Source organism: Salvelinus fontinalis, chromosome 7, assembly GCF_029448725.1.
Source record: "Salvelinus fontinalis isolate EN_2023a chromosome 7, ASM2944872v1, whole genome shotgun sequence".
NCBI classification, from domain to species: Eukaryota; Metazoa; Chordata; class Actinopteri; order Salmoniformes; family Salmonidae; genus Salvelinus; species Salvelinus fontinalis.
In genome coordinates, this window is record NC_074671.1 from 25413383 (window position 1) to 25429747 (window position 16365).

The 16365-nt window shown below is 42.2% G+C and overlaps 2 protein-coding genes across 2 annotated transcripts; one reads left to right on the forward strand and one right to left on the reverse strand.

The window, feature by feature from the left end:
- The first annotated feature begins 37 nt into the window (after positions 1–37).
- Positions 38–6816, forward strand: ptchd3a (patched domain containing 3a). Its single transcript, XM_055928833.1, has 4 exons — positions 38–1029; positions 1871–1992; positions 2115–2260; positions 3898–6816. The coding sequence occupies exons 1-4, from the start codon at positions 295–297 to the stop codon at positions 5856–5858; spliced, it is 2964 nt and encodes a 987-aa protein (XP_055784808.1). The 5' UTR covers positions 38–294; the 3' UTR covers positions 5859–6816.
- A 930-nt stretch (positions 6817–7746) lies between these two features.
- On the reverse strand, positions 7747–15752 carry pks1 (polyketide synthase 1). The gene is made up of 6 exons (XM_055928834.1): positions 15493–15752; positions 15247–15400; positions 14926–15086; positions 13845–14048; positions 13566–13747; positions 7747–13420 (listed from the first exon to the last, which is right to left on the reverse strand). The coding sequence occupies exons 1-6, from the start codon at positions 15548–15550 to the stop codon at positions 7937–7939; spliced, it is 6243 nt and encodes a 2080-aa protein (XP_055784809.1). The 5' UTR covers positions 15551–15752; the 3' UTR covers positions 7747–7936.
- Positions 15753–16365: the final 613 nt, after the last annotated feature.

Here is a 16365-nt window from a genome sequence, read left to right on the forward strand (position 1 = left end):
TGGTGTTAATTTCACACCCTCAAGGACACTTTTATGAGCTCCCAAGAGTGGTCGCTCTAGGCTGATTTCACAGTACTTTCATAGGCTAGTGCGTCAGAAAATGCTAATGTCCGAATGTATTATGAATTCAAGCCTCTGGTAAAATTAAGTTTTCGTCGGGAATAAAGTTTGAGTAGCCTAAAATCAGCTATTGGAAACCAAAACTGAAGTCGCGTCTTGTTGGGAGTGTAATTCATCCTTATGTCAAACAAGACATCAAACTAATACGTTTTGCCTCTTTTCTCCCTCTCCAAAATGCCGGTATTTAATATGGCTGGGTGTCGGACAGACTGCGTTGAGAAGCCATTCTCCATTGGATTTCAGAAATTCGGCCGTTTCGTGGGAAAGCATCCTTGGTGGTTCTTTATCTGCCCTCTGGTCATCTCTACGGCGCTCGGGACTGGGTTTTATTTTCTTGAGGACATGGAGGCCAACAACATTGAGGACCAATTTACACCAGTAAACGGACCCGCAAAACTTGAGAGGAAATTTGTAGAAGAGAACTTTCCGCTGAATAACTCGGTGTATTCAAACCAGAGACTGTACACCATGGGGGAATTTGCATCCTTCATAGCTGTCTCAAGAGATCCCAACATCTTCACCGATGGAGCCATCAAAGAAATATTAAGTTTAGACAAGAAGGTCCGGGAAATAAAACATTCGAGAGGTCATGAACAGCTTACATATGAAGGACTTTGCGCCAGAAAATCCAATAAATGTATTCCCAATAAAATATTAGATATCATGAATCATTATGGTAGCAACATTGACCAGACTGAACTCACCTTTCCATTTTTCCGTTTTGGATTCACAACAATATTTCTAGGATATTCTGTCGGTGGAGTTAATGTAAGCTCAACAGTCATAAAGAGTGCGAAAGCAATACGACTTTTTTATTCTCTGAAAGAAGGTAACCGCTCTACAACAGATCTGTGGCTAAACGAATTCCTCAAGGTTTTCCCCTCCAACCAGTCGCTGAATTTCATCACGGTAAGTAGGCCTAGGCCATATAACAATGTAGCCAAACATGAATTTAATATATATTGTAGAATGTATTTATTTATTGGCGGAATGTTGACTCTTTTTGGTCCTCCTATATCTACCTCCTAATTAGTATGTCTTCGTTTTTATAGAAATAAAATGTCTAACATGAGATTGTGCACCATTTGTAAAATATGCATCCCCATCTCATAGTCTTTCACACAGATTAACACATGGGACACACTTTACACAACGAAAAAAAACGCATTTGTTTTGTGGAATCTTTCCTGTTGAGTTAAAATGATCCTGCACCAGAATTACTCCACCGTGTGATGACGAGTACCACAAAAACTCACGCAGAATAGTCTGCTTGTGGCTCGTTTAGAAGGGTGTGCTGTGAGAATTCTTTGGGCCATGAAGCATGACTAATCGCACACTGAATAGCTGTTATCTTTGTCTTTGAACTGCTTGCGCATAAGCGGTCTCTATTGCATGATTGTGGCTCATTCAGCACGGCCAAGTCTTACATAAATCAATAGCCATTGTTCTTCCTTCACTTGGATGAGTCTCTTGGCAGCAGGTCAAAGATGAGAGAAGATGGTAGGGGGATCCGCCAGTTCACTTGCTGGAGAGAGCAAGCTAGTGCAGCATGTATTGACCAGTAGTGTATACTGTTATTGAGTGCATTGCTTTTCAGAGGGTTACTATACTGTACTGTATGTGTATGGAAGAGTAATCCTATGGCACGGGTTTGTGTCTTTGGTCAAGTGTGTGTGTCTGCGTGCGTGTGGATGGGAAGGTTGACAGCATAAATGATGACATGCACTAATTTTGCATTTCATCTTCCCAGGTTACACATTCTACATCACTGTCTAGGCAGGTGGAATTCGAGGCCAACACCAGGGACGTTATCCCCTTGTTTTCCATCACATATGTTATCGCCATAGTCTTCTCCATTGTGTCTTGCTTAAGGTATGTATGTGTTATATACATACAACACACAGCAAAACTATTATGGCGTTCATCAATGACTGACCTTTGGGATTCTTTGATTCACATAGGCCCAATGTCTGACCGGTATTGTTTTTCAACAGGTTTGATTGTGTGAGGAACAAGGTATGGGTGGCCACCTTTGGAGTATTATCTGCAGGGCTTGCTGTGCTGTCTGCCTTCGGGATGATGCTGCATATTGGAGTGCCTTTTGTAATGACTGTGGCCAACTCCCCCTTCTTGATATTGGGTAAGGAGCTATGGATACTTTTCATATTGTTTTGTTCAAATCCTGGGTGCATGACTCTTAAGTCGGTTTGGATAAAAGCTTCAGCTAAATGGAAGGTATTATAAAACTGAACAAAAATACGAACGCAACATGCAACAATTTCAAAGAGTTACAGTTCATATAAGGAAATCATGCAATTGAAATAAATTCATTAGGCCCTAACCGACAGATTTCACATGACTGGGAATACAGATATGCATCTGTTGGTCACAGACGCCTTTAAAAAAAGGCAGTAAACGTGGATTAGAAAACCAGTCCGTATCTGGTGGGACCACCATTTGCCTCATGCAGCGTGACACATCTCCTTCGCAGAGTTGATCAGGCTGTTGATTGTGGCCTGTGGAATGTTGTCCCACTCCTCTTCAATGGCTGTGCGAAGTTGCTGGATATTGGCGGGAACTGGAACACGGTGTTGTACACGTCGATCTAGAGCATCCCAAACCTGCTTAAGACATATCTGGTAAGGAAGCAGGCCATGGAAAAACTGGGACATTTCCAGGTTCCAGGAATTGTGTACAGATCCTTGCGTCATGGGGTCGTGCATTATCATGCTGAAACATGAGGTGATGGCGGATGGATGGCACGAATGGATGGCACGACAATGAGCCTCATCACGGTATCTCTGTGCATTCAAGTTGCCATCTCTGTGCATTCAAGTTGCCATCGATAAAATGCAATTGTTTGTTGTTCTTAGCTTATGCCTGCCCATACCATAACCCCACCGCCACCATTCGCCACTCTGTTCACAACGTTGACATCAGCAAATGCTCGCCCACACAACACCAGTCTGCCATCTGCCCGGTACAGTTACAGGTACAGAAACCGGGATTCATCCATGAAGAGCACACTTCTCCAGCGTGCCAGTGGCCATCGAAGGTGAGCATTTCCCCACTGAAGTAGGTTATGATGCCAAACTGCAGTCAGGTCAAGACCCTGGTGAGGACGATGAGCACGCAGATGAGCTTTCCTGAGACGGTTTCTGACAGTTTGTGCAGAAATTCTTTGGTTGTGCAAACCCACAATTTCTTCAGCTATCTAGGTGGCTGGTCTCAGATGATCCCGCAGGTAAAGAAGCCGGATGTCCTGGGCTGGTGTGGTTACTCGTGGTCTGCGGTTGTGAGGCAAGGTGTGAGGACGTACTGCCAAATTATCTAAAACGACGTTGGCGGTGGCTTAGGTCGAAAAATTTACATTTAATTCCCTGGCAACAGCTCTGGTGGACATTCCTGCAGTCAGCATGCCAATTGCACGGTCCCTCAAAATTTTAGACATCTGTGGCATTGTGTTGTGTGACAAAACTGCACATTTTAGAGTGACCTTTTATTGTCCCCAGCACAAGGTGCACCTGTGTAATGATCATGCTGTTTAATCAGCTTGTTGATATGCCACACATGTCAGGTGGATGGATCATCTTGGCAAAGGAGAAATGTTCACTAACAGGGATGTAAACAAATGTGTGCCCCAAATTTGAGAGAAATAAGCTTTAAGTGCATATGGAATTTCTGTGATCCATGAAACATGGGACAAACACTTTATGTTGCATTTCTATTTTTATTCAGTATATATTATATTTTGTATACATTATATTTCCTCTGCAGGTATTGGTGTTGATGACATGTTCATCCTCATATCCTGCTGGCAGCAGACCAACGTTCACGCCCGGGTGGAAGACCGCTTAGCAGACACATACAAGGAGGCGGCCATTTCCATTACCATCACCACCCTGACGGATGTGTTAGCCTTCTACATCGGGCTCATGACTCCATTCCGCTCTGTGCAATCCTTCTGCCTGTACACCAGCACGGCCATCTTGTTCTGCTTCCTTTACAGCATCACCTTCTTCGGGGCGTTCCTCGTACTGAATGGGAGGCGTGAGAACAGCAACAAGCACTGGCTGACGTGCAAGGAGGTCCCAGAGGATTGCCCCGTGGGTCGCTCAAAATGGTACGACCTGTGCTGTGTGGGAGGAGCTTACGACCGCCATACTGGAGCAGAGGAAGTACAGCCCATGAATCACTTTTTTAAGAAGCACTACGGCCCTTTTCTGGTAAAGCCCTGGACCAAGGTGTGCGTAATCCTGCTCTATTCAGTTTATTTGTCCATCAGCATTTATGGATGCTTCCAGATACAGGAGGGTATTGACCTTCGCAATTTAGCTGCTGATGATTCATATGTGAATAGGTATTATGATGATGAAAAAGCCTACTTTTATGAGTATGGGCCAAATATCATGGTAATCATAAGAGGTGAATTTGCATACTGGGAGGAAAAGAATATGTTGGATCTTGAATCTTGTGTAGAGGACTTCAAAAACCTGTCCTTTATTGAGAAAGATATCTTTACATCCTGGCTGAAATCGTATAAATATTATGGGTACCATACAAATCTGAATTTGAGTGTTGAAAATGTTTTCAAGACAAACCTAAGTTCGTTCCTGAGATCCTACTCTGACTTCAAGCAAGACGTAAATTTCACAAATAATTCCATCCGTGCCTCACGCTTCTTCATCCAGACTGTCAATATCACTACTGCCATTGATGAAATGAACATGTTAAACAATCTGCGAGATACTGCTAGGAGATGCTCTGTCCCGCTACTGGTATATCACCCTGTCTTTATATACCATGATCAGTACGCTGTCATAGTGAGTAACACCGTTCAGAATATCTCCGTCACCACAGCAGTCATGTTATTGATCTCCCTCCTACTGATTCCAAACCCGCTCTGTTGTCTGTGGGTGACGTTCTCCATCGCTTCTGTCATTGTGGGCGTCACTGGTTTCATGGCATTGTGGGATGTTAATTTAGACACCATATCCATGATCATTCTTGTTGTCTGCATTGGATTCTCCGTGGACTTCTCCGCACACATTTCCTATGCCTTTGTTTCCAATAAGAAGCCAACTGCAAACGAGAAAGCCGTGGAAGCGCTGTTCCATTTGGGCTATCCCATACTTCAGGGTGCTTTGTCAACCATACTGGGCGTGATAGTGCTGTCTGCTTCCAAGAACTACATCTTCAGAACCTTCTTCAAGATCATGTTCCTTGTCATCTTTTTCGGACTGTTCCATGGCATAACTTTTATCCCTGTCTTTTTGACATTCTTTGACTTTTTCAGCAGCAACTCAGGCAATGTCAGCCCTCAGGAGAAAAGGGCGCTGGAAAACCAAGCCATGACCAACTGCCAACCCAAAAACATCCAAGAGAAAGCCATTGATCACGACAAGCAAATCTATGACAATCACACCTTCCTGCCAGACAATCAGCAATTATTCCCAACACAGCCCTGTCCCTCAGTCTGGACACTGACTGTCAACACCCATCCCACCCAAAGTGGTCAGATGTGCATGGCAAGCACAGTTCCCATGTTCAGAGTTGATAGTCAAACATATGAAGTTCAGATGTACACAACTAGTAATGACGCTGTCACGGTCAATTGCAACCAAAATCTGGGGTCTGGTGAACATCATTGTGTGATTGGAAATAACCAACCACCAGTTTTACAGGAGTGTAATGCCCCGGTTATCAACTGCTCTGATTCTGCAGATCCTGTTCCTTGAACACCCCACTGTGTGATAAAGCATGTGTCGTTGTTTCATGCGGCGTATCTTACAAAGGAGGTTTATGTCAATCGTAAAGCCCTAATCAATGTTTTATGGCTTAAACCTTTTTGACTGTTTTTTTGTTGATGGCACTCGTACATATAAGCTTCAATTGGCCATCATGTAAAATATATCCATAACATTTGCTTAACTGTTAAAGTTCTACAAAACACATTATTTAACTTCGCAGCAATGCATCAGTGTTGATGGGTTACTATTTATGTGGCATTGTTGATGGATTTTAAAACCACCATGAGCGTGTTCATATTTTGTATTTGAAGAATCCCAAGCTTTACTGATACATTAGAATAGTGTTCATGATCTGTACAATTTGAGAGTGTGTACTATTACCAATATATTTGTATAAAATGAAATTGATTTCACTTTCTTCTCTCAGTGTCTTTAAAGGATATAGAATGTTAAAATAACTACAATAGCACTTCCTAGAAACATTATCAGTTCTGTTGGGTTTGCAATTGATAATTAATATTGCCATCTTTTAATTATTGATACTGTTAAAACACATACCATACTATGTATTGAAACCTAATAGAACAGTATTTACTCATTTATTCAATTTGTAATGTTAAAATAAATGATGTTGTCCTTGCTTACCCTTGGTTTAGGTAGTTGATTTCTACAGGTGATGTTTGTAAACCACAAGGTGGCAATGTGAATATATGCAGTGAAGAAAACTTGTGCTGATATCTAATTTTGACATTTGTTTTGTTCACCATGTAATTTATTACCTAGGAGTTTATATTTTGACCTCATAATAATACATACTACTCAACTGTAACACCTCTTGTAAACAACATTTGTGGAGTACTATACTATGCATTTGAAATAAAAAATCATCTCACTTGCATTCAGACTATTTCCAATAAACCATATCCTTTACGGATATTCCTCTGCACTTTTTTGTCTCAAATGACAAAATGAGAGTACTTCCTTTAATGTTCTACTTATTCTGTGGGTTTTGCATACTTGCTAACGCCTCTGTTTGGAAGAATGACAATGGCACAGAACTTTTCATCATTTATGCAGCAAGGTTTACAGCTAAAGGCTATGTAAGCAGCTGCAAAATGAGCTTAATGATCTAAAATGAAAATAAAACAGGAACAGACTGAAAATGTGCCTTTATTCTTGGTAATATAGTATAATATAGTTGACAAAACCTCAGGCTTTGATTATGTCACTGGATAATTCAATGAGCTTTTCGTATCAATGGAGTAGGGGTATTTTTGCAACTTAGACTTTAAGCCACACTCAACAAAACTCTCAACCTTCTCCATTTCACAAAATGTTAACATACAGTGCCTTCGGGAAGTATTCAGACCCCTTGACTTTTTCCACATTTTGTTACGTTTCAGCCTTATTCTAAAATGTATTAAATCGTTTTTTCCCTCATCAGTCTACACAAAATACCCCATAATGACAAACCAAAATCAGAAATTGTTGCTAATTAAATAAAAAAATAAAAACGGGAATATCACATTTACATAAGTATTCAGACCCTTTACTCAGTACTTTGCTGAAGCAGTTTTGGCAGCTATTACAGCCTCAAGTCTTCTTGGGTGTGACGCTACAAGCTTGGAACACTTGTATTTGGGGAGTGAACCTTCGCCCCAGTCTGAGGTCCTGAACGCTCTGGAGTAGGTTTTCATCAAGGATCTCTCTGTACTTTGCTCCATTCATCTTTGGCTCGATGCACCTGAACTCAATTTCGAATCTCATAGCAAAGAGGCTGAATACTTATGTAAATACGTTTTTTTCTTTGTAATAAATTAGCAAAAAATTTTAATTTCTCATTATGGGGTATTGTGTGTAGATTGATGAGGGGAAAAAACTATTTAATACATTTTAGAATAAGGCTGTAACTTAACAAAAAGTGGAAAAAGTCTGAATACTTTCCGAAGGCACTGTAGCATCCTTTAAAATAAACTGAACATTTACCAAAACAAATTCTATTAGACAGTGTTATAATCTAGAATACTCAGTCAAATATTTAAATGTTGCTTGTACACTTTGCTGTCTTACCCACCCTCTTTCAGAATTGTTACCAATGTAGACAGTGTGGTGTTTGGATCCAGTAGTTTAACCAGGGGAACATTCACACCTCTCTCTTGGAAGATGTAATTCTGCAGAGTCATAGCCAACATTGAGTCAATACCCAGTGCATACAGGGCAGTGTCGTCATTTACCTCATCTATGCTAACATTGGTGATTTCACTTAGCATAGCCCTGACATTCTCATGTGCTGTGGAAAGCTGTTGGACCATGGGTTCTGTCATGTTGGTGTTCTCAAGTTCTTGCTCGACCAAAGCTGTCAGCCTCCCTCTGAGAGATGCGTTTTGGGAGAGAACGTGGTTGCTCAGATTTCTGAAGTTGAATTTGCAAATGACTTGTTGTGGGTTGTTCATCAACAAACACTTTTCAAGGGCCTCATGGACTTCTGACACCTCCATTATCATCATGCCCTTTGCCTCAAGAAACCTTTGGAAATTGTCTTTGTTCAACAAGAGACCGAGGTTCAAAGGCCCCCAGTTGATGGACTGTCCAGCAAGCCCAAGGTTTCGCCGATAATGAGAGAATGTGTCCAGGAACGAATTGGCTGCTGCATAGTTAGACTGCGAAGCATTGCCAATGAAAGAAGAGATGGAAGAGTAGCACACAAAGTAATCCAATTTGTTGTGCAGTGTTGCATAGTGAAGATTCAATGCCCCATTCACTTTGGGTCGAAGAACTTTATTGAAGTGTGATCGGTCAAGGGTTTCGATCAAAGCATCATGCAACACAGCTGCACTGTGAAACACTCCTTTGATTGGACAGGAGGGAAACATTTGTACAATTGCTGTGATTGCATTCACAACCTGCCCTGACACTGACACGTCACATTGGACACTCATGATAGACACCCCACATCTCCTCTGGAGAGTGTCCATCTCTAATTGCATCTCAGCTGACAGAGGACTTCTGGAGAGGGTTGCAATGCGTCCGCCCCCCCTGTAAGCAATGAACTTCACAGTCTCAAGTCCCAAACCCGAGAGCCCTCCGGTCACAATGTACACACAACTCTTCTTAAAGAGTTGCCGTGGTCTCATTAGCAAAGGGATATCAGATACCGTATTTTCTGAATCCGCATGACCCAAAACTACTTGAGACACAGCCTTAGCTCTGAAGTAGGACTCACAGTGCGCAGTGGGCTGAGGATCTCTTGTGTCTGTCGATTGAAAGGTAATGGTTTGCAGAGATTGCGATACACCATCCAAATGTAATGACCTCAGCCAATTGTGGATCTTTGTTTTCTGTGCCTTTATATTGGCTCTCTGGAAAACATCTGACACGTGAAGTGTTTGGATGTGTGTATGTTCACTCTCATGTGCAGAAATGCTTGCTGAGGGTGACACCTGGTTGTCACAGACTACAACAATATTCTTTGCTGTGGCTCCACTGCTTATTCTTACCACTACAGATGGATCACAGGGAGGCAATACAACAAATGTATTACACTGATCAATGTTCAGGAGTTGTCCACTAAATTGGGGCAGAACGATGGCATTCCATCCTGATTTGTTTGCCGTTTGGGTTAAGACCTTCAGCAGAACAGAGTCAGGTACAGAGGAGATGATGGCCAACCTTCTCTGTTGTTTGACTCTGGGTAAAGCTCTGTTCAAGATTTCCCACGCCAGCAAAAAGTAGGACACACATGGAGCCTCCTTCAGAAATGGGAGCCTCTTCGGGTTGTAGCATGCTGCTTCAGGAATCACAACCTTAGAAGATGCAGCAATGGGATAACATGAAACTACATGCTCTCCCACTTTCAGTTTGCTCACATCTTTCCCTACAGCTGTGACAGTGCCACTGAAGTCAAGGGCCAAAAGCTGGTGGTTCTGAGAAGCATGTTTGTTCCAGTACATTGTCTGGCCAAAGTTCAGATCAGAGACGCTGACAGAAAAGTAGTCTGAGGAATGAACACAAATCTCACTGAGCTGAATCTCAACTGATTTCTCCTGGATGTGGTTATCCTTTACATCACAAGGCATGGCAGACAAGCTAGTCATTCTGTATGGATCAGCAGTCTGAAGGATGAACTGCCCAGAACTCAAAGAGTAGACAGTTCCATCAGAGCTGGCAATCCCTTTTATGGGGGTACGGACTATCACTGTTGAATATATCTGTCCCCTGCTAATCATGACCTCTGGGTGTTTGCTGGTGTTAATCACATGAACCAATGCCTGAATGTCTTCACTTGACACAGAAGCAAGGTCAATCAGCTGAAAGGAGAGGCCTGGTATCTCAGCAGCACAGGCTCTTGTCATGCCGGACAGGACAAAACCAGGACTGACATGGTCAACGGTCGTCTCTGCTGAACGGTAGGTTATGACTCGGATTGTGCAGGAACACTTGTTTTCTTTCAAGGCAAGAACAATCTGACGATAATGCTCACAGCAGTCAACCAAGTATTCCAATGCTATCTCAGTCGACAGATGACTGAGGTCTTGTACACCCCACATGAACAGTACCTCCTGTAAATCTACACCAGCATCACCTTGAAGAGAGTGAGACACTAAGTCTTGAACTTGTGGGTTGGACCCAAACTCTCTGTTCAAGACAAAAAATGATGTTTGGTGTAGGTATGGCCTCAATGCTGTGCCAACTCCCAGGATGTCCTCAAAGATCAAGGCTTTGGGTTTACAGCTTACATGGGTATTGTCAGTGATGGTGAAAAGTTCATTGTGAAAGAAGAATGACTCTGCAACGTGTGAACAATTTCCTAAAAATGAGATCCTCACATGCTTTAGTTCCACTAAAACACATCCGTCTGTATTGGAAAAGCAACCACAAACATCTAAGTAGTCTGGGGTTTCTTGAATTGCTCTCAGATACATAATCATGTCCTCCTGCAGAGGTGCTGCTATTACTACACTGCCAATGGCAGATGGGAAACCCGGCCTGGTGGTCAGTCCTCCAACAGCTACCATAGCAGTCATTTGCAGAAAATAGTCCAACACCACAGGGTGAAGGAAGTACTCATGAAGCTGTTTCAGAACCTCACCTGCGACCTTAATTGCTGACACCGCCTCCTTGAATTCATCGCCGAAATGTACATCATCCAGCTGTCTGAAAATAGGACCATACTCAAAACCTGCACGGGAGAGGAATGAATAGACCTCCTCCCCCTTTACCACTGATTTGCACCTTTTGAAAATGACATCCGGGCAAATGGTTTGTTCCTCAACCAATGTTTGCCCACTTCGACAACAAATGGTGCCTGATGCATGTGTTGCTGACGGAGACTGTATCTTAAACATGGTCTCATTCTCGGTTGCCTCCAGTACCACTTTCAAATGATCAGAGTTTGTGCTGAGTGTAAACAAGCTCTGAAATGTTACACTTAGCTGCATCGAGCAAATAGGCATCTTTGGTCTTGAACTTGCCATTATTGAGGCAAAAGCCAGTTCAACATACAATGCACCTGGAGCAATGGCAACACCATTGTTTTTGTGCTCCCAGAGATACGCTGCAGTATCTGATGAAAGATTGCATTTGTGCTCTTTGCTCTCATGCTTTGTCTGATATATCAGTGGGTGTTGAGAGGAAGCTGTCTTTTCATTTCCTTGTCTTACAGCCTCAAAATACACCTCTTTTGTCAGATTATCAAACTGATATCTTGGAAGAGGTGTTGGTGATGCCTCACAGCCTTCGAAGAACTTGTCCCAGTCTACATGGACCCCCTGTTCAAACAGTTTGGACACAGTGGTCAACATTGTCTCATGATCTTTTTCTGGCTGCACTGAGGACAGAACTATAGTGTCATTTCCAAGTGTCTCCTGGATGTACCTTTGTAGAGCCCTTCTAGGGCCTATTTCCACAAAGACCACATTCTTCTGGTCTTTGGTCGCTGCTTTCATTGTATGCTCAAATGAAACTGGCTCTCGGATATTCCTAGCCCAATATCTCCCTGTGCTAAAGTCTCCATGGGTGTACATGTCTCCAGTCACTGTTGAGAAAAGCTCACAATCCATTTTGTTCGCTGTCAAAGAACCAATACTTTCCTCAATATGGTCCACTATGGGATCCATCATATGGCTGTGGTATGCAGCAGGTACATCCAGTACACGGAGGAACAGATTCTTGCCTCTAAACAAAGCTGTCAGCTTTTGATGGAGATTGTCTATAGCGTCTGCATCACCTGAGAGGGCGCAGGACTGTGGGCTGTTGAAGGCAGCCAGGCAAACCTTCCCAGAGTAGATTGGAAGGATTTTCAGGACCTCTGACACAGCCATGTTACTGACCACAAGCATTTTCCCTCCTGTGACCTTACTCTGCAGAGTACTGCGGAAATAGATCACCTTCACTGCATCCTCAAGGGACAGCAGACCAGAGCAGTGGGCAGCAGCAACCTCTCCAACAGAGTGGCCAAGAATGGCATCTGGTTTGATGCCCCAGTGCTTGAAGAGACTGGCAATGCCAACCTGAATGGCAAAGAGGAGGGGCTGAACAACATCTGGCTTGGTATAATCATCATTGTCAAAACCGTTTGCTATCTTTTGTGAGATGCCAGTACTTTTGTAATTCTGGAAGAGATTCTCAACCTCTCTGACCTTTTCTCTGAAAACGGGCTCCTCTTTCAGAAGCTGCTTACACATTCCCCTGTAGGTCACTCCATTCCCACAGAACACAAAAACCAACCTGTTATCTGACCTTGATGGCTCAAGCTTCCTGTTCATCGCACACTGCAGTTGATTCTCTAAGTCGGGGACAGAGGACGTCATAAATGCTTTCCTGTATTTGTGTCTCAAATGGCTCCTCCTACATGCTGAGGTAAACATCAAAGTGAGTATGTCAGTTTGCTTATCTCTGCTAAGTCTTTGATGTGTGTCTGTGATAGACATTGCCAATGAGTTCTCTGAGGCTGCAGACAAAACAAACAACTTGGGACAGTCATAAGTAGTCAATCTGGTGTTGTTGCCCTGCACATACTCCTTTACTATCGCATGGGCATTTGTCCCTCCAAACCCAAAGCTATTAATGCCAGCTAGCCTTGCCATGGGCTCTGTTTTTTCCCACTTCTCTGCTTTGATCGGAATTCTTACATTGAGAGCTTTGGCATCAATACTGGCACTGTCTTCAGAGTAGAACAGTGAAGGGACAATGATTTCATGCTTCATCATTAGTAGTACCTTGATTAGACCTGCCACTCCAGCTGCAGATTCTGTGTGTCCAATGTTGCCTTTCACAGAGCCGATGCGGAGTGTCTCGGAACCTGGAGGTCTGGCTTTGGCAATGACTTTGGAGATGCTGCCTGCTTCTATGGGATCCCCCACTGGAGTTCCAGTCCCATGAGCCTCTATGTACTGGACAGATGACAGGTCAGACTCTGCCGAGTAGATTCTGTGTAGTAGCTCTACCTGCTGGACCATGGATGGCTTGGTGATTGGAGTGACAGTGTGGCCATCTTGGTTTACTGCAGTTCTTCTTACTATGCCCCATACCTTGTCAAAGTCCCTCAGAGCCTGTTCAAGGAAACATTTGGGTACCATTAGCTGTAATGTTACAATTTATTTATGGTATAAAATATAACTTTCTAATTTATGTGGTTCAAAATTAAACAACTTCAAATTAGTTCAATTTAAAACATAGTAAACATTATACTCTTACGTTTTTCAGTGGCTTCAGCAGAATAATCCCACAACCCTCTCCTCTGCCATAGCCATCCGCTCTGCTGGAGAAAGGTTTGCTGGTGCCTTCAGGTGAAATCATCTTTGCCTTGCTGAGAGCGACAAAGACTCGCGGCTCTATGATACAGCTTACACCGCCACAGAGAGCCATTTCACAGTCTCCTGAGTAAAGCAGATTGAATAACAGTTAAGTGGTAATAATATGATTGAAATATGCCAAAAAATGATATGTCTTTCTGGTAATTATGAATAGAACTACCTTGCTTGATGGCCTGGCAGGCAGAATGGAGAGCCACCAAGGAGGAGGAACATGCACTGTCTATAGCAAACGAGGGACCAGTGAGATTGAAGATGAAGGATATCCTGTTGGCCGCCACGCTCATAGCCGTCCCTGTGCCGTTGTAGTGGGTTATGGTGCTGGGTCTGTTGTTCAGGAGGGTCTCATAGTCCCTGTTCATGAGACCTGTGAGAACACATCCATTGCAGAGTGTTATTCACTGTCCTCCCACTTTATATTGTGTCACTGCAATTAAGTGTGCTTGCTGAAGGCAAAGCAAAACTGTAGATTTCTTACGTACTTATTATTTGACGTCTTCCGCCCGCTCAGGAGCTTAAAAGATTTTAGCTATAAACACGAAACCAACTTCCAAATGCCCAGACTGCCATTTTAGATTGATTGACAAAATCTTTTTGGTAGCATTTATACTTTATGTACTATAACAATATGCTGGTTGCACTATAATAATATTTAAATGAGCTCCCAATGCATTTCAATGGAAAAATAAGCCTATTAACCGTTTAAGCTATCAACTCCAAATTAACATTGAGATGTTCAGACTGACCCTACTTAGATTGATTGCCAAAAGATTTTTGATACTATATATACTTTTTTAACTATAACCATTTAAAATGTGTATAATTTAACGTGGGTTTGAATGAGAACCATAGAAATACTGCACAGAAGTAGATAATCAAAATGGTCCTGCTCATTTTGGCCAATTAAGCTACAAGACCATTGAAACATTAACGCTATCCTAACTTAAAATCCTTACATTTTTTTCAGCAACTATTAATAAATACATGTCCATTAAATAACTCGCCAACGGTAAGTCTTGAAACGTTCAAGCTAGTGATACCAAACCAACTTTCACATGTTCAGGCTATTCTATCCTATCTTATCCAATCAATCAATCTTTCAATCTACCAACGTTTTCCAACTACCATTACTACTGCAGTCACTACCACAATTTATTTCACAACCATAAAAACTTTAAAACAAGCACAACATTTTCTTCAGGATATGTACTTTTTTAGTGACCAATTTTTTACATTATGGTTACCTATGTAAACACCTGTTCTGGTCCCACTGACTTTCTCCATTGGCATTCCAGCATCCTCTAATGCCCTGTATGTACACTGGAGTAGGAGCTTGTGCTGAGGGTCCATGAAATCCGTTTCAGCCTCAGTGATGCCAAAGAACTTGTGATCAAACTCATTAAATCTGGGAGATAAAAAGATTCCCATTACAGATTTCTACTTTACCTTACCATTAAGACAAGTCTCAATGTAAAATATAACACTTCAATTTCAATTTTTCAATATTATTCATGCAACTTCACAACTATTCAAGTGAATAGAGCAAGAATGTCTTAATATCTTACCCATCTATAAGAGCAGCTTTGGTTGTTTGCGTCTTCCCAGGTTTGCTATCATCAGGATCATACCAATAAGTGCTGTCAAACCTCTCGTCTGGAATGTCTACCACACAGTTTCTCCCTTCAAATAGAACCTTCCAGAAATTGTCAAGCCCCTCACCTAAAACAAAAGGGCAAAATTCAGCATCACTCTGGCTGGTGTTATCTTTAGACATACGAAATGTATCAACTCCTTATCTGATCCATTCTTACCTCCTGGGAAATTGCATCCTATCCCAACTATGGCAATTTCGTCTTTGTTGTCCTCCATCTTTGCACCTCATTACAAACGATCTTTGACAAAATGTAAAATCATGTGACCTTGAGAACAGTCGTTCATGCGTTTTACCTCCTATCCAAAGACTGTGATGAATGGAGGATGATGTTTCAAAGTCCCTCAAAGTTTTGTCGAAAGCAATTTTTTTGCAAACCAGTCTTTACTGGCAGCTGAACCATTCCTTTTGGAGCGGTGTTTGTCCTCTTGCCACAACTTTCGTATTCTACCCCTGGTCCTCTTTATAAATCAACTAACGTCTCACTGATCACAGTCAGATGCATCAAGACAAAGGGAGCAGGGGCCCCAACAATAGATTGATTTGTTAGAGAAGCTTTCGAGCAATTTTTAATTAGGGTAGTTTGAAACAGAAGTCACTAATTGCAGGCTTGAGATGAGGTTTAGTTGTTCAGGTGCATACAATGGATGCTTATGTTCTCTTTTGTTCCCCAGACTTTTTATTGAAATCTTTGTTCAGTTATCATTATTACAAAACCTAGACAGACTGCACAGATAAAATGGATGTAGTGACTAAAACGGTTTCATCGTCTATAGAATATCAGACCAATTGCATCTAACGAGGGGAAGGAGAGCTAGGCTTCCCCCTCAAGGGGAACCAATACTAAGATGACTACATTGACAGGAAATGATGGTTGACATCCAAGACTGTTTTCTGTGATTGAGGGTAATTTGGCTAACAGAAAGAGTGCAGTCTCAGGTCAGTATATCCAACATCAGGTTGTTAAAGGTCAAAGAATAGAAAGACAATACACTCACAGTATATGTGCACTCCACTGCAACATGATAACTGC